This window comes from Sceloporus occidentalis, unplaced genomic scaffold, assembly GCF_023333645.1.
Source record: "Sceloporus occidentalis isolate IW3139 unplaced genomic scaffold, rSceOcc1.0.p SCAF_5, whole genome shotgun sequence".
Lineage (NCBI taxonomy): Eukaryota > Metazoa > Chordata > Lepidosauria > Squamata > Phrynosomatidae > Sceloporus > Sceloporus occidentalis.
The window spans coordinates 96970570-96994142 of NW_028316985.1; the positions used below are offsets into that span (position 1 = coordinate 96970570).

The following is a 23573-nucleotide window of genomic DNA, read 5'->3' on the forward strand; positions in this document are numbered from 1 at the left end:
AAGGAAGGAGACTCTATCACCTTCCGAGGAAGTGCATTCCACTGTCGAACAGCCCTTACTATCAGGAAGTTCCTCCTAATGTTCAGGTGGAATCTCTTTTCCTGTAGCTTGCATCCATTGTTCCGGGTCCTGTTCTCTGGAGCAGCAGAAAACAAGCTTGCTCCCTCCTCAATATGACATCCTTTCAAATATTTAAACAGGGCTATCATATCACCTCTTAACCTTCTTTTCTCCAGGCTAAACATCCCCAGCTCCCTAAGTCGTTCCTCATAGGGCATGGTTTCCAGACCCTTTACCATTTTTGTCGCCCTCCTTTGGACATGCTCCAGTTTCTCAATGTCCTTTCTGAATTGTGGTGCCCAGAACTGGACACAATATTCTAGGTGGGGCCTGACCAAAGCAGAATACAGTGGCACTATTACTTCTCTTGATCTAGACACTATACTTCTATTGATGCAGCCTAAAATAGCATTGGCCTTTTTAGCTGCCGCATCACACTGTTCACTCATGTTCAACTTGTGGTCTACTTGGACTCCTAGATCATTTTCACACGTAGTTTCATTCAGCCAGGTGTCACCCATCCTATATCTGTGCATTTTATTTTTCCGCCCTAAGTGCAATACCTTGCATTTCTCTGTGTTGAATTTCATTTTGTTAGCTTTGGCCCAGCTTTCTAGTCTATTCAGGTCATTTTGAATCTTGATCCTGTCCTCTGGGGTATTAGCTATTCCCCCTAATTTGGTGTCATCTGCAAATTTGATAAGTATGCTCCCAATTCTGTCATCCAGGTCATTGATAAAGATGTTCCTGATGCAAAAACATGGAGACTTCTTGAGGAATCCATGATCCCCTGCCAACAAAGAGGCCTGTGGCCTCACAGGAATGGAGACATATCAGACTGCAAAAGAGGAGTCCTTGTTGATATGCAAATGGACTGTAATTTTCCTGGACTTTGCAAATCTCCCTATTGCCATATGGCCAGAGGAGAAGGGGCCAGCTTGCTAAAAACAGCATCCCCATACCATCTTAACTAAGGACAGAAACAACAAAATGCAGGTATCTTACTAACATCTCCAATTTTTCTCCTGTTTGGTATGTAACATCTTGCCTGATGAAGAAGCCAGTGGAACAGAACTTTGAAAGAACTTCTGGCCACCTTGGGGGACTGCATTATCTAAATGCCATACTCCCAAAGTGGCCAGAAACTGCCCTACTTGGCCCATGTATTTCAGGCCTAAGAGAAATTAAAAACTTGATTTCTGTAGACAGAATTATCATAATCCCTATTATACAGAAAGCAATATAACCACCTGGGATTTTGCAGGCTATCTTTTAATTTGCTCGTGCTTCAAAACATTCACACATCCATTCCTCCTTACTCCCACCCCTCTTGACTCAGGTCCCTGCCATACGTCCTGTGAGATTGACCTTGGTGAATGCTAGAATAAGCACTCTTCCCTCCACATCTGCTCATTATCCAATCAGCTATTGCTTTTCTCCCTCCCTGCCATGTATAAACATCTCATGTCCCATAATACACCATGACCAAGCCCTTCATATATTATGTGGATGCTTCTATAATGCTTCGTAAATAAAACTATAATTTAAATAATTGGCAACCCAGTTATCAGACCACACATTCAGAAAGGAGATAGGTAGTAGTAATGGGGGATTTCAACTATCCTGTGACAAGGTAAACCAGAAAGAGCATAAGAAACACTGGAAGAAAAAGAAGATAGCAAAGAAGAAGAAGAGATACATTCAGGAACTGTTTTAGAAAGTGAAGAGGCATAGTAGTAAAAAAAAGGCCAGAAGAGGGAAAGTGACGCAATCAATTATAAGATAATAAAGAGGAGAAATGACAACAAAAATGCATCATGGAATGTCAAATGTCTCAACTATGAATTCAAAAGAAGGAATGTAGTCCGTTATATAGAGAAACTAAAGTTTGACATATTTCTTCAGAAAATGCAGATAAGAGACAAGGATGAAAAATATCTGAAAAATTCTATATTTGGTCAACACCTTTTATCAGCAACAGAAAAAAAGGAGGGGGTTGTGGTATATCAACTAAAAATATCCAACAAAATAAATGTTTAAGTGGAACATATGTGAAAATAGAAACAGAACTACCAGATCTCAAACTTTTAGTGGTGGGAAAATATATATCCTGCAAGAGAACAATGACATTTTTTGTCAAAAATTAGCAACAGAATTAGCAGATTGCAACCATGCCCGATCTGAATACTTGGTGATTGGAATGGAGCAATAAACCCCCTTCTAGATAAAGCTTCACAGAAGAAAATTTTAAAATCTCAAGGCAAACTTCAAAATCACCTTTTGAGCTAACAGCAGAATTTACATTATCAGATGCCTGGCAATCAAAATATAGAAATTCAAAAGAATATACATTTTTCTCCAATGCACAGCAAACATTGTCCAGAATGTACATGTTTATGGCCTCTGAACCTTTTAAGATAAAGGGGGCAGTGCAGGAAGCCTCCTAGTGCCTGGAAATTATTATTTTTTTCCTTCTCATGACTGATCTTCTGCCCTTGGTTTGTCGATACTATGAAGATACTGTTTTATGTATATTCTGCTAAAAATATTATCTGATCACAACTCAGTCGTGTTAAAATGAATAGCTAATATATGATTAAATTCCAACACAGTTCTTTAACTGTGGAGACTAATTTAGATAATAGGTCTAATTAAATCTAATTTTCTCACAAGCTGCTGTAAAACAGTATCTTCATAGTATCAACAAACCAAGGGCAGAAGATCAGTCATGAGAAGGAAAAAAATAATAATTTCCAGGCACTAGGAGGCTTCCTGCACTGCCCCCTTTATCTTAAAGATTTTTTATTAAATTCAAAAGACAGTTGCTTACACATAGAAGCATAGCGTGTTTTGGCAAGATGGTGATCCAGACTCCTTGCCCTCTCAAAGCCAAGATCATAGAATCATAAATAGAGTTGGAAGAGACCCCAAGGGCCATCCAGTCCAAACCCCTGCCATGCAGGAAATCCCAAATCAAAGCATCCCCGACAGATGGCCATCCAGCCTCTGTTTAAAGACCTCCAAGGAGGGAGATTCCACTACACTCCGAGGGAGTGTGTTCCACTGTCGAAGAGCCTTTACTGTCAGGAAGTGCTTCCTAATGTTGAGGTGGAATCTCTTTTGCTGTAGTTCTGGGTCCTAGTCTCTGGAGCAGCAGAAAACAAGCTTGCTCCCTCCTCAATATGACATCCCTTCAAATATTTAAACAGGGCTATCATATCACCTATTAACCTTCTCTTCTCCAGGCTAAACATCCCCAGCTCCCAAAGTCATTCCTCATAGGGCATGGTTTCCAGACCCTTCACCATTTTAGTCACCCTCCTTTGGACACACTCCAATTTCTCAACATCCTTTTTAAATTGTGGTACCCAGAACTGGACACAATATTCTAGGTGGGGCCTGAACAGAGCAGAATATAGTGGCACTATTACTTGATCTAGACACTATAATCTTATTGATGCAGCCTAAAATTGCACTGGCCTTTTTCGCTGCTGTGTTACACTGTTGACTCATGTTCAACTTGTGGTCTACTTGGACTCCCAGATTCCTTTCACATGTAGTTTCATTCAGCCAGGTGTCGCCCATCCTATATCCGTGCATTTCATTTTCTGCCCTAAGTGCAGTACCTTACATTTCTCCATGTTGAATTTCATTTTGTTAGCTCTAGCCCAGCTTTCTAGTCTATTCAGGTCATCTTGAATTTTGATCCTGTCCTCTGGGGTATTAGCTACTCCCCCTAGTTTGGTGTCATCTGCAAATTTGATAAGTATGCCCCCAATTTTGTCCTCCAAGTCATTGATAAAGATGTTGAATAGCACTGGGTCCAGGACAGAGCCGTGGGACCCCACTGGTCACTTCTCACCAGGATGAAAAGGTGCCATTGTTGAACACCCTTTGGGTTCGTCCAGTCAACCAGTTACAAATCCATGTAACAGTTACTTTGTCTAACCCACATTTTACAAGCTTGTTTGCAAGAATGTCATGGGGAACTTTGTCAAAGGCATTACTGAAATCAAGATACACTATATCCACAGCATTCCCTTCATCTAACAAGCTGGTAATTTTATCAAAAAAAGAGATCACGTTTGTCTGGCATGACTTCTTTCTCTGAAACTCATGTTGACTTTTTGTGATTATGGCATTGCTTTATAGATGTTCACAGACTCTCTGTTTAGTGATCTGCTCTAGAATCTTTCCTGGTATAGATGTCAGACTAACTGGACGATATAATTGTTGGGATCCTCTTTTTCCCCCTTTTTGAAGATGGGGATGTTTGCCCTCCTCCAGTCTGCTGGGACTTCTCCTGTTCTCCAGTTCTCAAAGATTATTGCCAATGGCTCTGATATTACATTTGTCAGCTCTTTTAATACCCTTGGATGTAGTTCATCTGGTCCTGGAAACTGAAATTCATTTAGATTAACAAGGTAATCCTCTACTATCTCTTTACTTATTCTGTGCCACTGTGTGTGACAATCTTTGGTTAATGGGCACTTCAGAGCATCTTGGATTATCCAGATGATCTCTCCTTACCAGGAGAGATGTTCTTCCCAGCTCCAGAGCTGGCTTAAAATCACAGTATGTACTGCTTCTCTCTCCATTGAGCTTCTATGGAGGCAGCTACACAGTTCTCCTGCAAACTCAGTGGTCATCACTTTGTTTTCTTGATTTTTAACTGTAATCCTACCTTTTCACTTTCCTCCTTGACTTTCTTCAGTGGTCATTCCAAGACTTTGCTATTTTCTGCTAGAAGTATGGTGTCATTTGCATATCTTAAATTCTTGGTGTTCCTTCTTTCTGTTTTCAAACCACCTTCCTGAAGAGTCTCATCCAGTTTTGGGTATGATATGTTCAGCATACTAGTTAGTATACTAGTTGACAATTGGAAACTATTCTATTTCTCCATATTCAGTAGTAACAATGGCCTCTTGCACTGAATATAGGTTATACATTAGGATAATCAAATGTTGTGATGCATCCATTTCTTTAAGAAATAGAGCTTACTCCTATAATTGTGTATAGACTTGTAATCTCAGCTTCATCTCTCCTGATATGAAATAGAAATATTAACTAAAATGGAAATAATTCATCACACTGGGAGAGGACAAGAAAGGTATTTAGAATAGCAGAGCTCAAACGAGTACCTCAAACATATGCCATTTCCCACATTCAGCCAAATAAAACCATCCCCACTGGGTATCTGATGTATCCATTTCTTCAAGACGATCTGCCATATTTTCAAAGATTTCATCTGTTCCTTGAAACATTTCCTGAAATAGTCAAAACATGACCGTGGCCATAATTAAATTTTAATAGTACAAAAGTTTTACTAGTTTGAAAGTTTAAATCTATAAACAGCAACAGTTTGAAAGATGTAAAGTTATTATATGGGGCTGATGGCTTCTAAAGTTATTTCACAAATGGTATGTTCTGAGAGCCATTGTTGCATAGTGTTTCAAGCGCTGGACTGAGACTCTGAAGATCCAGGTAGGACAGTAATGTATCATGAGCTCATTAGACGAAATACAAGATATACATATAATAAACAAATGAATAAAAAATAAGGAAACAGATGCATAGCCATTTCAGTTGCACCTTTCTTGTGAATATTTTTAAACTTTAAGCTCACTTCATCAGATCTTTTAAGGAAACAGCAAGAGTCAGTTTGGTGCAGTGGTTTGAACTATGACTCCGGTACTGGAGACCAGGGTTTGATTCCCCACTTGGTGAGTCACATACTCTCAGCCCCAGAAAACCTGGCGATAAGTTTGCCTTAGGAATCCCAAAAGTGGGAAACAGCATGAAGGCACACAAGGAGAATCTCAACTCAAAATGGCCACCAGTGTCTAAGAGACTGAAACCCTTCCTCATGGCACAACCATCTGACTGAAACAGCAAATTCTCCTGCTTAACAATTGTCCTTTTGTGTTTCTTGCTTGGCCTTTTCACTAGAGTTTATCACATGGGAGGGATCCTGTGCAAAAATGGGATTTAAAGTGAACCCCCCCCCCCACAAAAACAGCTTATCAAATGACACCCAGGTTTACCCCACACTAACCTGGACAGAAAGTAGAAAAGACATGCTAAAGTGCAATTGATTTTTCAGATGATGTTGCTATTAAAATGCATTAATGCAACATTAACTGGACTAGAAAGTAGACAAAATTCTTTTTTTTTACTTCCAGAGAACCTTGAAAGTAAAAAAGAAATGTGTTTTTGGCGACTTTGTAGATGGTTTAATGTTGCATTAACCCCGATCTCTCTGAAAATCAATTGTGCTTTCGTGTGTCTTAGGTTTTTTGGGGTTTTTAAAATCCTGTTTTAAATCCCATTTCTGCACAGAATGCCTCCCCTGTGATACATCCCTACCCACCTTTCATGACATGGGCAGCCTCCTGTTGCATGTTGGGGTTTGTAGTTGAGTGAGGCTTAAGGGCTCTCTGGCTCAATAGTCTCAGTGCCCTGCCTAAACTACAAGTCCCAGAATGCAGGGACCGCATTGAAAGCGACCTAGCCCCGCTTCAACTAGAGTGCAAAGCGATAAGCTCCGCCGGGGTCTGCGTAAGGGAGCTCTTTGCCATAAAGCAGTGTTATGAAAGGCGGCCTAAGAAGGGCCTGGAGGGGAGGGGAGGGGCTTTCCATTTTCTGGAGAGATGAGGGGGAGGGCCATTATAAGGAAAAGGAACCAAAGGCAGCGCCTGAAGTTGAGCACGAATGAGCTGAACGGCTTCAGGGCAGTGCAAGGCCTTAAAGGCCGAGCGTGCTTCACCTAAGGCTGCCTCTTTCCTGGTTTAATACACAGAGGAAACGACAGGAAAGCGGTGCTCAAAAGGCACCCGGGAAGGAGGAGGAGGAGGAGGACCCACTCGCTTCCCTTCCGCCGCCCAGACCCTCAGGCACAGCCCAGGCTTCCGGAAGCGGCGCCCCGCTTCCAGCCCCTGTGTCTGCGCTCCGGAGGGGGCCAGCCCAGAGCAGCCGCCCAGCGGGGCCCTTCCCGCACACTCACCCCGCCTCCGCGGCAGAAGGAGCGGCTGCTCCTGGCTCTGCCTCCCAGGCCTCAAGGGACTGGGAGGCGCCTGGCCTCGGAGACGCCCCTCGCCCCGCCTCAAGAGCTGAGGGCTGATATTCGCGCTTTAAAGCGGGGTGGGTCTCTCCGCCCTTGTCTTGCGCCAAACGCGCGCTTACAAGCGAGATTCGCGTTCCTTCCGCCTCAAGAGGCCTCGTTGTGGCGCCTTTGAGGCTCACTGGAAGGAGCAGCCGGCAGCAGGAGCTCTCCTCTCACGGACCTCAGGCTGCATCCACGCTGGAGAAATAGCCCGGTTTGGCACCGCTTTAACTCTTATCTGCCTGAAGGCTATGGAATCCTGGGAGTTGGAGTTTGCAGTGGGGCCACAACAAGTTCCAGCTCCCACAGTTCCCTAGCCTTGAGCCAGGGCAGTCATAGCGGTGCCAAACCGGGTTATTTCTCCAGTGTGGATGAGACCGCCAGTATTGATGGGTTGTGTGTGAAGGCCTTTGCCGCCGGAGGAGCTTGGCTTCAGCGCCTGCAGATGGCGCCGCTGCCTTCTGGCATCTGAACAGCCTTCAGGAGCAGGGGCTCTCACAGACCTCAGACCCGCGAAAGGGCCGCTGTTGCCGGGAAGCGCCTTGGCCGTATAGCTACTGCTCCCCAGCGCCACCAAGGGACCCGGAAGCCCTTCCGGCTCTCAGGCACCGAGCGGGAGGCTGGGCCCACGTGACGTCATCAGCCTGCGACGGGGCAAGGGGTCGGTGGCCGGAAGTCCTTGGCTAAGCAGCGCCGGAGAAGGGAGGCGGCGGAAGGCGGCCATGGCGGTGTTCGGGCTGACTGTCGTCAGGCAGTGAGTGTTATCCGCTTGTGGCACGCAGGCCGCGCCTTCCGCCTGTTAGACTAGACGCCACGAAGGGCTTGAAACACACAGGCTCAGACTCTCCCTCGCAAAAGCCCTGAACAGGCCCTTCCCTGCTGGGCAGCTCTCCCTCCCCGCCCGCCGTTCATGAAAGGGCGCTTCCACCCTCATCCAGATGCCCCTGGAGCTTCACCCGCGCACGCACCTCTCTGGGTCTGGCCACTTGCGCCGCAGGGAGGGTGTCTCTAAGGCGGCATGTTAAGTCCCTGGCTGCCCCTCCGTCTGGCCCTCGCCTCCCTGAGGCCCATGGCTCAGCCCCCTTGCTTTGCATGCCCCTCTTTTCAGGTCACAATAGCACAGGGGCTGAAGTCAGCTCGCCTTTGACTGCCTAGTCAGCCTGACGTCAGCACCAGGAAAGATCCCAGAACAGATCATGAAACAGACAGTCCCCAAACACACACGGCTTTATTTATCACACTCATGGGAAAACAGGACTTAAACAAGAGTTAAACTAGAGAAAACCAGGACATGCCTGAAGTTTATCAGAGGATGCTTCATGGTTTTCTCTAGTTAAACTCTTGTTTAAATCCCGTTTGCCCACTAGTGTCATAAGGCACTTAGCAAGGAATGCCATGATTGCTGCTCACACATTCCCCTTTTTGATCTTATCCCTTTGTCTGATAGAGTTACAAGCTTGGGAAGATGAAGGGAATGCTGTAGTGTATCTTTATTTCAGTAAGGTCCCTCATGTTAACTTTGCAAAAAAAAAAAGCTAGTAAAAGTGGACTAAACAATGCAACTTTCAGGTGTCTCTGTGGCTGATTGACGAAATCCAAAGGATGCTCAGCAATGATTCCTCTTCAGCCTTTGAAAAGTGACTAGCGAGGTGCCATGGGGTTCTGTCCTGGGCCCAGTGGATATTGAACACCTTTATCAACAACTTACATGAAGGAATAGAGGTCGTGTTCATCAGGATCACAGGTGGTCAATCTAACCAAATATGGTTGTAAGAAGTGAGATCTCTCCTTATCATATATACAACAGTCAAACAGGATATGTACAATATCCTCTACAACTAAGGCACCACAGATACAAGTTCTTTCATGACAGCGTAATTTTTGAAACCGCCCTGTTCTTACTTCCCTTGATCTAGGCACTATACTTCTATTGATGCAGCCTAAAATCGCATTGGCTTTGTTAGCAGCCTCATCGCACTGTAGACTCATGTTCAACTTGTGGTCTGCTTGGACTCCCAGATCCGTTTCACACATAGTCTTTCTGCCAGGTGTCCCCCATCCTATATCTGTGCATTTCATTTTTCTGCCCTAAGTGCAGAACGTGTTGAATTTCATTTTGTTAGCTTTGGCCCAGCTTTCTAGTCTATTCAGGTCATTTTGAATTTTGATCCTGTCCTCTGAGGTATTAGCTACTCCCCCTAGTTTGGTGTCATCTGCAAATTTGATAGCTATGCCCCCAATTCTGTCATCCAAGTCATTGATAAAGACATTGAATAACACTGGGCCCAGGACAGAGCCCTGTGGGACCTCACTGGTCACTTCTCTCCAGGATGAAAAGGAGCCATTGTTGAGCACCCTTTGGGTTCGGGCAGTCAACCAATTACAAATTCATGTTACAGTTATGTTGTTTTGCCCACATTTCACTAGCTTGTTTGCAAGAATGTCACTGAAATCTCATTATTGGAATGTAGGAATAGAGGGGTATAAACTTTTAAAGAGAAATAGGGCAAATAAGAAAGTAGGAGAAATAGCATTATATATCAGGGATGCTTACACCTGTGAAGAGATCAGGACTTCAATCTTGGAAACCAGGTGGAGAGCATCTGGATAAAAATTAAAGGAGAGGGAAAATATGGATGTTATTTTGGGAGTCTACTGCAGACCCTCGAATTAGACTGGAGAATTAAATCATGCCTTTCTAGAACAGATGACTACACACCGAATAGAGAGCTCAAGTAGTGATGGGTGATTTCAAGTATCCTGATATTTGCTGGAAGTCAAACTTAGCCAAAACCTTAAGGCAGTGGTTCTCAACTTGTGGATTGCAACACCTGTCAGGGTCAAATGATCCTTTCACAGCAGTCACCTAAGACCAATAGGAAAATTACAGTTATGAAGTAGCAACGAAAATAATTTTATGGTTGGGGGTCACCACAACATGAAGACCTGTATTAAGAATCTCTTGCAGTCTAAGAAAAGCCAGACTGGTAACAACTTCCCAGAGGACGTTTTCTGTTGCCACTCCAAAAATCTGGAATGACCTGCCGGAGGAGATCCGCCATATAACATCTTTGGAGGCCTTTAAGAAGGCAATAAAAACGGATCTCTTCTGGCAGGCATTCCCAAATTGACCTCTTCAGAGTGTTCACTCTCCAGTTGAGAATTGTCGTTTTTAATGGTATTTTAAGGTGGGAGGGAGATAGGGAATTGGATTTTATGTTTTCCTGTGCTTTTACTTGTGGTTTGTTATGTTTTATTTTTATTGTTCTTATGTTTGTTACCCGCCTCGATCCAATACAGGGAGAGGCGGGATACAAATTATTATTATTATTATTAATAATAATAATAATAATAATAATAAAGGGTCATGGCATTAGGAAGTTTGAGAACCACTGCTTTAAGGTCTAGCAAATTCTTCACTTGCCTGGAAGACAATTTCATTATCCAAAAGATGGAAGAGACAGTGGGGGATAACCTATTTTAGATCTGATTCTAACCAACTGGGATGGCCTGATAAATGGGATGCCAAGTCATGGGATCCTTAAGCGAGAGTGATCATGTTCTCCTGGGGTTTGTTATACAGTTGAGGGTCTTATCTAGTTCCTTCATAGTTGTCCTTCCAAGCCTTAGTGCTCTTCCAATTTCTTTACTACATGTCCAACACAATTGAAGACATATTCCAGTTTCAGACCACTTTAACTGCCCTGGTTCAGAGCTGGGGTATCCTGAGAATTGTAGTTTATTGTGGCACCAGAACTCTCTGACAGAAAAGGCTAAATGTCTCACAGAACTACAATTCCCAGAATTCCTTAGCATTGAGCCAGGGCAGTTAAAGTAGTATCAGACTGGATTATTTCTGCAATGTGTTTTGGACTACAGTCTCCATTTTGGTTGATGGTTGAACCAATGTATAGATTTTTAAAATATTTTTACGTAAGTGCTTTCTAAAACACTTCCTTAAATTTCATCAGTAATTGTTCCAAGTCTGCCATTTTTCCCCCTGATGGTATTTATATTAGCTCCTCAGTCACACTCAAACTCCCTCACTGCATTACTTGTGCATCCAAAAGAGGGGGATGGAGAGATCTACTGCCTCTCATGCTGCTATTTTCCTGATATCATTTCACCCACGGTTGAAACTCATTTTCTTACATAAGTCTTTTTCTTGCTCCCAGGCACAAAGTTAAATGCAGTGCTACTTATCCACTTGACATTCTCCCTCACTCTTCGTTCCCCCCCCCCCCCAGTCCCCCAAAACCAACATACCAGATGATTAGATAATTCAGGATTATATTTTTTGGGATATCGTATGCTGTTGTTAGTAATGATTTCAGTAAAACATTTCCTCCTCTTGAAGGAATTTAGTACTTACTTGTTACTTTATGTTTTGTCTCTTCCAGTGGGGAAACAAAGTACAACAAAGAAAAGATACTGCAAGGTTTGTATCTTCTGCTAAAACTCTTAAGAATAGTAATAAACCACAGCTTATCTTTAGCTTTATATCTTCCCTTCCCTGCCTTAGTTTAATGTGTACATATTATTGGTCCAATCTTGTCAAGTTATTAAGATGGTAGCATTCAACAAATAGCTAACATGGAGGGAGCAGCCTTCACCTCTCACAGTTGCCTCTACATGACTTTGAAGAAACTGTTAATACAGCAGATTGTTATGCTACTGCATTACCTCAGTGGAGTCCAGTGATAAATCCTTGTCTCAGTCATCATCCACACACTGCCTTGTACATCCTTGACTGTAGATAGTCACCTGTACTTACCAGTGCTTTTCCTAAACTATGCATTTTGTGCCTGGTTACTGCTGAAGGGAAACATTAACAACATCACTTCAGTTGTTTGCTGACGTGAAGGGATTCTTAGCTAGAGCTAGGTCCATAACAGTTACTGAGTGTGTGGCAACCTGCTGAGTGCAGTAGGTTAAGAATTGCACCTATATGGGCAGTGAGACAGTTGATAAGGGATCCAGGCAGAACAGGTGCTGCTTCCTAATCACAACCCTTCAGGTTCTAGCTGGAGTTGTCAGTGATTGGACACACAGATTGTTCCTGTTTATTTATCCATCCATGTAAATGAGGGATAATCAACTATGGACATCCAGATACTGTTGGACTGCAGCTCCCAGTAGCTGTAGCCAGCATACCCAATAGCGAAGGATCATGAGTTTCAGTCTAGTGGCTTCTGGAGAGCTACATTTCCCCATTCCCCATGCACATGGAATTTTACAGAATAAGTAAAACAAAGTCAAGTGCTTTCCTTGAGATGTTTGCAGACAAAATTTGGACAAGATGGGGATAAGGAGGAGGATTAGGAAGGGAAAAGACAAGGGTGCTAAGATGAAAGATGGCAAATTAGTTACATATAGGATTTTTTGCTCTTGGAAATAATGGCTTAAACAAAGGAATTTGAAAGTAGCTCTCTTATACAAGAATGGAGCCTTAATAATTTCAACTGAGTGATCTAACCCATACATTAGTAGTTGCTGATGAATAAAGCAGATTTGCCATAATAATGTGACTGGAACATTTCTTGCAGGGCAGGGTGTAGATGAACCTCTTTCTGAGACTGGCTTCAGACAAGCCAGTGCTGCTGGCATATATCTCAGTAATATAAGATTTACCCATGTCTTCTCCAGTGATTTGCTTCGAGCAAAGCAGGTGAGTGTTTTGTACAATGTAAGTTAAATTATGTAATATTGGATATTCTGGGATTCTTTTGTGGCACGCTTTTGTGAGAGCAATCTGGTAGTTCACTGATAAGACTTTATCCATTGGTAGCTGTGTCCTCTTTCTGACAAGAAAGAAGGGGATAGTAAACTCCAGAATGCTGCCACGGGACTAGCCAAGAGGGACAATACACTTCATTTTCTAGGTTCCAGATGCCTGATGGAGCACGCACATCTTACTGTGTTTTCTTTAAACTTCTTACTGAGTTTGTCCTTTAGGGTAGTTCCCCTTCTTAATTTGGTGCCGTCTGCACATTTGATAAGAATATTTTCTATTTTAAAATTATCAGTCCTCTATTTTGTCAAAACATCATCAATTTAAAAAAACAATTTCACATATTTTAATGTGAAATAGTGCTTTTTTCAAGAAACTTAATATGACTTTAATAATGTCCAGAATTGAGAAATAATTTCTATCTCAATAAGTGTTTGATAGGCTTACACAGCTGTAAATAAAGGATACTTTATTTATTCATGTATCTTCTAAGATTTGTACATTTAGTAATGGAAACGGCCCATTCTGAATACAATTTATGTCACTTCTTATTCCTTTTCCCTCTACTTCCAACCAGTTAATTACACTGTTGACTTCTTCAAGGAGACAAAAAATGGCAGCCTGAACTAAGGAACTGTGCCACTTTTAGTTTTTAAGCCATATCTTATAAGAAAAATACTTTTGTGTTAGTAAGAGAAGAAATCTATACAAAGTGTGTGATGCCTAGCCTCACTTGGAGATAAGTAGGGAAGAACATGTAACTTTATGTTGATTGACCAATCAGGTCATTTTAATTGTCTCAAATAGTCAAACTTCTTTTATACTCTGCCAAACATGAAGGGAAAGCAAACTACTCATCCTGCTGAAATTTACACATTTTGCAGACAAAATCACTCAGATCATCTCTGACTGTAATGCTGCATTTGATACAGGTCCCCTGTCTATGGGTTTGACTACTGCTTGCCCTGTGTTGTTCAGTATGTTTCAGTTTGTGCAGCCTTAGGATGTAGACAGATCCTCGAGAGAAGAGAGCCACCATATGTGTGTTGAAACCATGTCTATCCTGGCTCAGAAAAGCAATCAGAGGGGGACTGGCTGAATGGATAAAGCAAGTGGTGGATACCAACTGAAGCAAGGCAGGTCTTAAAAAGGCTGGGATGGGGATTATGCTGGAAAAGCTTACTGAGTAATTATTAGCTATTCTCCAATGGGCTGTAGTCCATGCTTGGTCAGACCCATTCCTAGTTTATCACCTTCCCTTTTCTAGGCAGGTTTCTGAAATATATGGCAGCTGCGAAGCCCCACTTGCTCCTCGACAAGATAGATTATCTAGATCCATTTCATTCTATCTTTGAGGTCTTGTTTTGGATCACATATGACTTTGGTTGCCTTATTGGATGACTTGTTTTGGAAGCTGGATGAAGGAGTATATCCTGATGGTTCTGCTGGGCAGTAGTCAAACCCATAGACAGGGGACCTATATCAAATGCAGCATTACAGTCAGAGATGATCTGAGTAATTTTGTCTGCAAAATGTTGTGTAAATTTCAGTAGCTTTCAGTACCATTGACCATGACATCTTTCTGGGCCATCTCTCTGGAATGAGATCTAGAGCTGAATAAACGACCAGAGAAGCCAGGCTCCCGAAAGTGCTATCTTTATTCACAGAGTGCTAACCACAAATCACCAATGCTACTATACAGATCAAACAAATACCAACTCCTACTCAAACCCACAAGCAATTACTGGAAGCCCTTGAGTTTATATACACTCCAGACCATGCGGTCTCCCAAACTCAGTCACTTCCTGTCCAACACTGTAAAGTGTCCTCCTGTCCATGCAGACACATGTTTCATCATCCAGGCTTTGCTGCACGTAGTCAAGCAGAGTGACCTTGTGCCTATGAGCATCAGCTGTGGCTAATCAGCCTTGTCCTTCTGGTGCTGGATGCTCGTGGTCACACACGCATCTAAGCATTTTTCAGTGTGCTGGATTTAACCCCTAACAAGGCATCCCAGAAGAGGGGTAATGATTCCCCTGGAAGGGGCTCTGTGCCTCTGTTTGATATGAATGATTTCCATGTTATGCTGAAAAAGGCACTCCTTATATTAAGGCTCTAAGTGTATCTCCTGGGTTTCAGGGCCCCTATGAGCCTGGGGATGCCCTGTTTTCTGCCTGCCCCTCTCTCTGGTTCATAGCAGGGTAGAAGAAATGTTTGGAATCAAATTCAACTGAAGGAGAGAATCACCTTAAGGGTCACATGAAGAACCCTCTTCCTCTCTCTCCAAGGACATACACTGCTGCCTCCATTATATTGAGAGCCCCTTTGTGTTAGCAGCACCAGCCGAAGACATAGGATGAATCTTCCCATTGTGACTGGTGGCTGTCAACTTACTTTTCACTCTTAGTACTAAAGCATGTGTACGTATAGTGTGTGCCTTCAAGTTGATTCTGGCTTGTGGCTAACCTGGGCTGAGCATATCATGGAGCTTTTCTTGGGGGCTTTGTTCAGAGAAGGCTTGCAGGCCACAGCAAGTAGGCTTGTTTAACACCTAATGAGGGGGGAAACTCAAGTTTGAACCAAGCAAGTAGGCAAATAATCCCCTCCCTCAGTCGTGTCTTGCTGGATCTGCAATGCTTACACATATTGGGGGACCTCTGAGGAAAATATCTCAAAGTGGGTTGATTGGGCATCAGGAAACAGCTCGCCTCCCTCCCTTGCTTCAGAGGGGAGCTGCTTGGCTATGGGAGGAGAGTAAGACTACAGAGTCTGCTATGAGAAACCTCTTATCTGAAATAGAAGTGGATATGAAATTTCTAATCATAAACTAAAAAATCCCTCCAACCCACCATTCCAGGCTACGACTCTTGAGGGCCGGGGCTTGATCCCCACTCGAGCCTGAGACCCATGGGGTGACCATGAGCAAGTCAGGCACAGGTTGGCCAAATGTTTTGCATTTTTTCCAGGACATGTCCTCCATTTCAACCTTTAGGGGCAGAGTGACCAGACATCCTCTGTTTAACACATTCTGAGAAGCCTTGAGTGGGTTGGTCAGAGAGAAGACCAGATGTACCTGTTAATCAGTCTAAATAGTTACATTTTTGAATTAGAATTCCCTCAGATTGGCTTACTATTCAACAGGTTCATGGTCTGGTGGCTCCAGTCCCCAGCCTAAGAGGGCTTGCTTGCCCATTCCTTCTGAGAGACTGGTACTTGCCTTTTGCACAATAGCTAAATTATTGCTACCATTGTTATAATTAGTTAGTGTGCGGGAGTGTGTGCATACCTATAGATTGTTATTGTCTAGGCTTCTTGCCAGAATTGTTCAAAGGGTCCCTTCTTCCACTGCCTCCTCTGGAGCAGGAAGAGTCAGACCTGCTGGGGACCACCAGTGGTTTATTCAAGCACACATGCACAGTTTTAATGTACTATACAGGTTTCATATAGGGAGCTAGTATTTAAAACAAAGGTTTGTAGGTTTGGCTTTCTTTGACAGATTTTTTTGGGGGGTGTTCTCCCTCTGCTATTGTGTAGCAGAAGGCTAATTCCACAGTCCTCTGTTAGTTTTTCATGATCCTAATCAACATACTTTGATTGAGAGTTCCTGCATGGCAGGGTGTTGACTGGATGGCCCTTGTGGTCTCTTACATGATTCTGTGATTCTCTGATCTATGCATCTGAGGAAGTAGGCTCAGGTCTATGAAAGCTCATAATACCAACAGCTTTTTTTCAGTTATTATCTGAGGTGCTACAAGATTCCTTTATATGCTGATTTTCCAGACTGACACTGCTAGGTCTTTGAATTCTTAATCAACGGATAATTCAGCATGAAATTCAGTCGTCCAGTAAGATGATTGTTTGTTTATTTATTTATTTATTTATGAATTTATATCCTGCCCTTCAGCCCAAATGGCTCTCAGAGCGGCTTACAATTATTGTTTTTAATCAGACAGTTCCCTGCCCTCAGGCTTACAATCTAAAAGACACGAAACAAAAGGAGAAGGGAATGGTGGAGGGAAAGAGGATGAGGTCCAGTGGTTCTTCTCTCCGTCTGAGGCCTGGACCAAGGCAGATGGATTGGAGGGAGGGCTCTTCCTTCTTCCAGGCTAGTCCTGATGGAGCTGGACCTGCCTGGAGAACTCCCTCTCAGGCCGGCGGATGGCAGTTATGGAGGGCGGAGTCTCTTTGCTCTCAGGCTGGCCCTGATGAAGCTGGACCTGCCTGGTGAACTCCTTCTCAGGCTGGCGGATGGCAGTTATGGAGGGTGGAGTCTCCTTCCTCTCAGGCTGGCCCTGATGAAGCTGGACCTGCCTAGTGAACTCCTTCTCAGGCTGGCGGATGGCAGTTATGGAGGGCGGAGTCTCTTTCCTCTCAGGCTGGCCCTGATGAAGCTGGACCTGCCTGGTGAACTCCCTCTCAGGCTGGCGGATGGCAGTTATGGAGGGTGGAGTCTCCTTCCTCTCAAGCTGGCCCTGATGAAGCTGGACCTGCCTGGTGAACTCCCTCTCAGGCTGGCGGATGGCAGTTATGGAGGGCGGAGTCTCTTTGCTCTCAGGCTGGCCCTGATGAAGCTGGACCTGCCTGGTGAACTCCTTCTCAGGCTGGCGGATGGCAGTTATGGAGGGCGGAGTCTCTTTCCTCTCAGGCTGGCCCTGATGAAGCTGGACCTGCCTGGTGAACTCCTTCTCAGGCTGGCGGATGGCAGTTATGGAGGGCGGAGTCTCTTTCCTCTCAGGCTGGCCCTGATGAAGCTGGACCTGCCTGGTGAACTCCTTCTCAGGCTGACGGATGGCAGTTATGGAGGGTGGAGTCTCCTTCCTCTCAGGCTGGCCCTGATGAAGCTGGACCTGCCTAGTGAACTCCTTCTCAGGCTGGCGGATGGCAGTTATGGAGGGCGGAGTCTCTTTCCTCTCAGGCTGGCCCTGATGAAGCTGGACCTGCCTGGTGAACTCCTTCTCAGGCTGGCGGATGGCAGTTATGGAGGGCGGAGTCTCTTTCCTCTCAGGCTGGCCCTGATGAAGCTGGACCTGCCTGGTGAACTCCCTCTCAGGCTGGTGGATGGCAGTTATGGAGGGTGGAGTCTCCTTCCTCTCAGGCCGATAATTGTTGGCACAGAGTTAAGAGGGTTTCAAGTGGCTGAGCAAGTTCCTTCTGAGATGAAATCAGAGTTTAATTCAAGAACAGACCTGCTAACATAGGTTGCAGGGTGGACTCACCATCTCCTACTGGCAGTATAGGTTAACCTAGTCTCCCATTACCTAACCATGGCAATAGTCTTTTTCCTCCATGCAGGTGTACAAATGATCCAGTAAAGAGCTGCACGTTATTCTGGCTGAAATTTTGGTTTGATGTCAGGCTTCAACTTCCCTTTTCCAAATTCATGAGGATTTGCTCCCACTTGCTCCAGATAGGCGAGAAGTGCTTCTGGTATCCCCACATGGGTAGAGCACGCCCAGGCATGGCTAGAATTCCATCAGCTTGCACAAAGCACTTGTATGCTTTGCCAGGAGAGGTGCTGGGGAGGCAGAATCTTCCCCTTATCGATGCCCCCATCGCAAGACTGGTGTCAGATAAACCCTTTTCTAAGGATGGAGACTGGAGGAAGAAATTCAGGGTAGACATGTTTTGTTCTGTACCGACAATATGTACACCAAGGCCCAGACAAACAGGTGGGGGGGGGGGGCAAGATTACAGCTTCTGATGGATGAGTCTGGCCTCCTTTTTCATTGGGGGGGATGACCACCTGCTGTCTCTGAGGGGAGAATACCTCAAAGGACAGTTGAAAACCTAGGCAGACTGGCTGAGCAGGGAGAACTTAGATCAGGGAGAATGGGGAATCATTTCCTTGGTCGTGAAGCTTGGAGTTCTGTGGGTGGACATGTTTGCATCGCCAGAGAACCACAAGTTACTCAAACTTGTATCAAGGTTCTGGAAAAGGGAGATGATGGCATTCGATGCTTTGACCCTCTCATGGCAAAAGGCATTGTGCTATGCTTTTCATCCAGTATCACTACGGACCAGGAAGGGCCTTTTAGTACGTACTGTGTATGTAGTAGGGTTGTCCGGGGGCGTGTCTTTCAGACGTCTCCAACCCTAGTACCTACACAGTATGTACAAAATGGCGGTGCCCATTCTACATGGGTGCCGCCATTAGGACGTCACAACCGCACCGCCTCCAAATGGGGCAACGCAGGAAGGAGCTCTGAAATGGAGCTCCTTCCTTGGTTTGTGGCGCTGGTGCAGCCTTTACATGGCTGCGCCAGCATCACAAAAGAGAAAGGGGCCGAGTGGCCCCTTATTCTTTTCCCCAATGCTGTTGGGATGTCCTTGGGGCTTGAAGCCCCAAGGACACCCCTTTCCAGGCCGTGGGAAGTGGCCTTTTGCCGCTTCCCGCGCCCTGGAAAAGCGGCGGATCAGGGCCTCAGGGCTGCCACTGTGGCAGCTGAGGCCCCGATCCCTCGGGGAAAGGGACAGTCTGTAATGCGCCAAGGTCATCCTGATTGCGCCTTATTGGCAATGGTGACCATGGTTCTCAGAGATAATCAGCATGCAGGTTCAGGAGTTCCCTTGTTGAGGGATACTCTTGAGCCTCTGAAATCCATAGAGTTAAAGTTTTTGACATTGAAAGTCTTCTTCTTGGTGGCCATCTCTTCTGTGTGCAGGGTGTCAGAGCTGATGGCATTGTCAGTTAGGAAGGGGTTGTGTGTTTTCCTTAAAGGCCCCGTTCCCACTATAAAAACAATCGGATTGCTGAGCGAATTAAATGACCCTAGTTCCCATTTGAAACCAGTTCCTGTTGTGATGTGATCAAATCTGTCATGATGAAGTGAGGCAAAGGCAAAAGAACTGGTTTTTCCAGACACCAGCTAAAAAGAAGTTCTTTTGAAAAAGCGTGATTCTAAAGCTTGTCGAGCAAGTGGAAACGAAAGATTGGAATCTCAGGATTCTGGAGGGGAGGGACTAATGGCAGAGGGGTGTTTACCATCCCTCCCCATTCTTTGGGAGATGTCATTACCCCCCCCCCCCCAGCGCTGTCTTGTCATTTATTGATGTGATGTTTGGCTCCTTTTTTAAAAAAAACAAAACAAAACGATGAAGTGACAGGATGGTTTATCAACTATTTGCAAAGGTGCTAAACCACTCTGTTGCTTAAGCACTTAATTGTATAAAAAAAAAAGAAAGAAAAGAAAACATGTCCTGTCCTCCTTCTCACAAGCCTCCCTGGGTCCTGATGCCCTCCATTTCCATCCTCCTCTTCTCCCTTCCCGGCCTGGGGATGTCCGTTCCCCGGCCCCCACGTTCCCTTCCCAGCCTTGCCTCCCTTTCATCCTTTTCCTCTTTTCCGCTCCCCCTGCCTTGTCTTGCTTCATTGCCATCCTCCTTGTCATACTATCTCAGCTTCACACTCTCTCAGCCTCCAACCCCCTCCCCTTCAATTTCCAAGCCAGGCTTACGTCAGATGATTGACAGGAGTTTAAAGCGGTGCTGCCAGTGGGAACCACAATCGCCTCAAAAAAAAAAAAACACGATCACACAGGATAAGAAAAAAAAACCCTCTTTCATAATGAGAACTAGGGGTCTTTTGAAATCACTTTCTAAACCGGGGCAGGAGCAAATGAAGTGAGAATGACCCCAAAGATTCTGTGGTGTTTTTTTATTGAAACTTACCTTTGTCCCTAAGGTGAACTCCATTTTTCATTGGTCTCAGGAGATGGTGTTACTGTCTTTCTGTCCTGATCTGAGGGCACTTCAGGAAAAGGAATGGCATAAGTTGCGGAGGGCGCTGAATGTTTGGCTAGGATGGAGGGGTTCAGAAAATCAAATTTAATTTTTGTGTCATTCCAGGAGTATACTAAGGTTTTCATCTTCAACTCTGGCTCATTGGCTGAGATATATTGAGTTAGCAATAACAAGCACATTTCTATACCGCTTACCGATGTACTAAGCGGTTTACAAAATGTAAGCTAATTGCCCCCAGCAAGCTGGGTACTCATTTTAACGACCTATGGAAGGATGCCAGGCTGAGTTGACCTGGAGCCCCTGGCTGGTATTGAACTCACAACTTTGTGTTTGTGAGTGAGTGGCTGCAGTACAAACATTTAACCACTGAGCCACTAGGGTTTATTCTCACAGTTCCTTGCCAGTAACGGAGGGGATACAGGCACATTTGACTTGCAAAGCAGCTACCTCAGCAGCTCTAGCGACGTTGTTGTTGTTGTTGTGCTTTTTTTATATAGCACTGTAGATTTACACAGCACTGTACACACAAACAATAAAATAAATAACCTGCCCATGGCGTACAATCTAAGAAATAATAGCATAATAAATATAAATAATACATAACAATACAGGAAAGGGTACAATAAAGTAAAGCAGGCAACAAATTAAAAACATCAAATAACAAATAATAGTCATGCAATGCCTGGGAATGCTTCTCTGATGGAGATTTGGAGGGTGGCCATGTGGACGTACCTGCCTTCATTTATTATTATTATTATTATTATTATTATTATTATTAACATTTATTTATAGAGCACTGTAAAGTTTGCACAGTGTTTTACATAGTAAGGTTCAAATAAAATAATAATAAGAAAAAAGAATAAAAATCTACCAAGCGGTGTACAATTGTAGTAGAGTGGTTAAAATTCAGAATTTTACTTATGCTCAGGAGCTGAAGATTATAGTGCTGAAATGTGAAATGTACTAGAGCAAAAGTTGTTGTTCTAGGTCATGTCAAATGTTCTGCTTTGGAATGTAAACAACTCTGAATGGCTCCAGATTTTAAGTTGCTAGCCCAAATAAAAGGAAGTACTGCATAAACAGTTTGAGGACAATGAAACCAAACATATAGATAATGGTTTGATTGATGGGTACCATGAGGGATAGTGATGTATGTTAGGTGTAATATTTGAACATTCAATGAATATACAGGAGTGTAAATGTTTATTTCAGTGTAACCAATGAAATGTGATTTCTAGTTTTCTTTGTTCAACATGCTATAAAAACTGGGTTCACTTTGAATCTGGGGTTCCCAGTAATTTGGATGAGTTTCATTACACCATTGTATACAGTGGGATGTGAACATCCATGGATTTTGGTACCCATAGAGGAACTCGAAACCAAACCCCACCATATACCAAGGACCCGCTATATAAAAAAAAGTGTAAGCATGTAATAGACTAGACATAATACAAAAACACATACAAATAAAAAAGATGCAGTACAAATGAACATGCCATCTAAAAAGTCCCACCCAAAGCAAACTTGGTAGCAGTGGCAGTGATGGCAGCAAGGGGCTGTACAAACAGATACTGAATTTGATCTGAAACAGTGGCCTGTTCAATGCCACCTACTGACTAAATTGAACAGTGAGATTTAAAGTGGAGATATTTGTTATAGTTTAACCTCTTAGCCACTGGTCTCACTGATAAAAGGACAGTGCTCTTTAGTGCACATGCATGCTGTGTGCCTTCAAGTCATTTTCAATTTATTCCAACCCTAAAGTCAACCTACTGCAAAGATTTCTTGGCAAGATTTGTTTCGGGGGTTGTCGTTGCATTCCTCTGAAGCTGATAGAGTGTGACTTAGCCAAGGTCACCCACTGAGTTTCCATGACTGAGCCGGGCTTTGAGCCCTGGTCTCTAGAATTTCAGTCCAGCAAACCATTACACTTCACAGCATACTAAAAGCCTCTAAAATACATTCTCAAACTCCCAGAAGCATGACAACCTCTTACCAGGAATAGTTATCAACACTATATTGTAAAAGAAATTGGTAGCTAAGAAGACATTATCTTTTGTCTTGTTTTGTCTTAGGAACTGTATTTATCAATTTAATAAAGTACAATTTGGAACAGAAGAGAGAAAATCAATAATTTTTTTTAATTCTAAAAGCTTGTTCATTTTGTCCTGTATTCCTGCAAGTATACAAAGAAAATCCAGATAATTACAGATTTGTAATACATTTCAGTTACCATTTACGTTCCAAAGGTAGGTGTGTTTCATAACAATTGGGGCATTGATTGTAATTTTATAAGACCAATATAAACAACAAAAATGAATTGTGTACTTAAAATTTCAGACTACAGACTCAATTCTTAGAAAGAATCAGTTCGGCAAAGAAATTTCTGTAAACTACGATGCAAGACTTCGAGAACGTGTAAGTTACAAAAAAAAATTTATTGCTACATTTTTTCTATAGAATCCTGAACATCAATAAATGCAGTTTTCTGCCACCATGAAAACAAGATAATGTGTTACCAGTTACACTTTTAGGCCATCAGTTCCTGAAAGGAGCTAACATGGGTTGAAAAAACAGTTGAGGCAGCCCTTTCCCGACTTTTACAACCTAGTGGGAGCTCTGTGCTGTGAAGGAAGACCTCAACAGAGAGCGACTCTGTTCTAATGGCTGTTGAGTTAGCATTTTAAAATTGGGTGCTATATGTAAAGGCATTATATAAACTTCCAATAAACACTGCCATATTGTGTTTTTGTAGAAATTTATTGAATGCCTGAAAATTCTGTTTTTGAATTTGTGTGTGCAAGGTGCCTCTTAAAGGAGCTAAGGCGAGGGTGTAGAGATAGGACAATTTGTAGAATTATAGAATTGGAAGAGACAACAAGAGCCATCTTGTCCAACCCCCTGCCACAAAGGCAGACACAATCAAAGCACTCCCAACAG

General features: G+C 43.6%; 2 protein-coding genes across 11 annotated transcripts in view; one reads left to right on the top strand and one right to left on the bottom strand.

Moving 5' to 3' along the window:
• Positions 1–7784, bottom strand: part of LOC149312533 (protein mono-ADP-ribosyltransferase PARP11-like) — a 33894-nt gene extending 26110 nt beyond the window's left edge. For 2 of the 10 annotated variants that reach the window (XM_089524836.1, XM_089524831.1), the window contains exons 1-2: positions 6924–7051; positions 5202–5327 (exon numbers count right to left, since the gene is read on the bottom strand). In XM_089524836.1, coding sequence (XP_089380962.1) covers positions 5202–5308 — 107 coding nt within the window. In that variant the 5' untranslated portion in view covers positions 5309–5327; positions 6924–7051. The other 8 variants (XM_089524835.1, XM_089524834.1, XM_089524830.1 and 5 more) reach the window with 8 other exon arrangements.
• Positions 7725–23573, top strand: part of LOC149312534 (fructose-2,6-bisphosphatase TIGAR-like) — a 28205-nt gene continuing 12356 nt past the window's right edge. The window contains exons 1-4 of the mRNA XM_089524840.1: positions 7725–7916; positions 11563–11600; positions 12709–12830; positions 22974–23051. Coding sequence (XP_089380966.1) covers positions 7885–7916; positions 11563–11600; positions 12709–12830; positions 22974–23051 — 270 coding nt within the window. The 5' untranslated portion in view covers positions 7725–7884. The remainder of the gene's footprint in view (positions 7917–11562; positions 11601–12708; positions 12831–22973; positions 23052–23573) is intronic.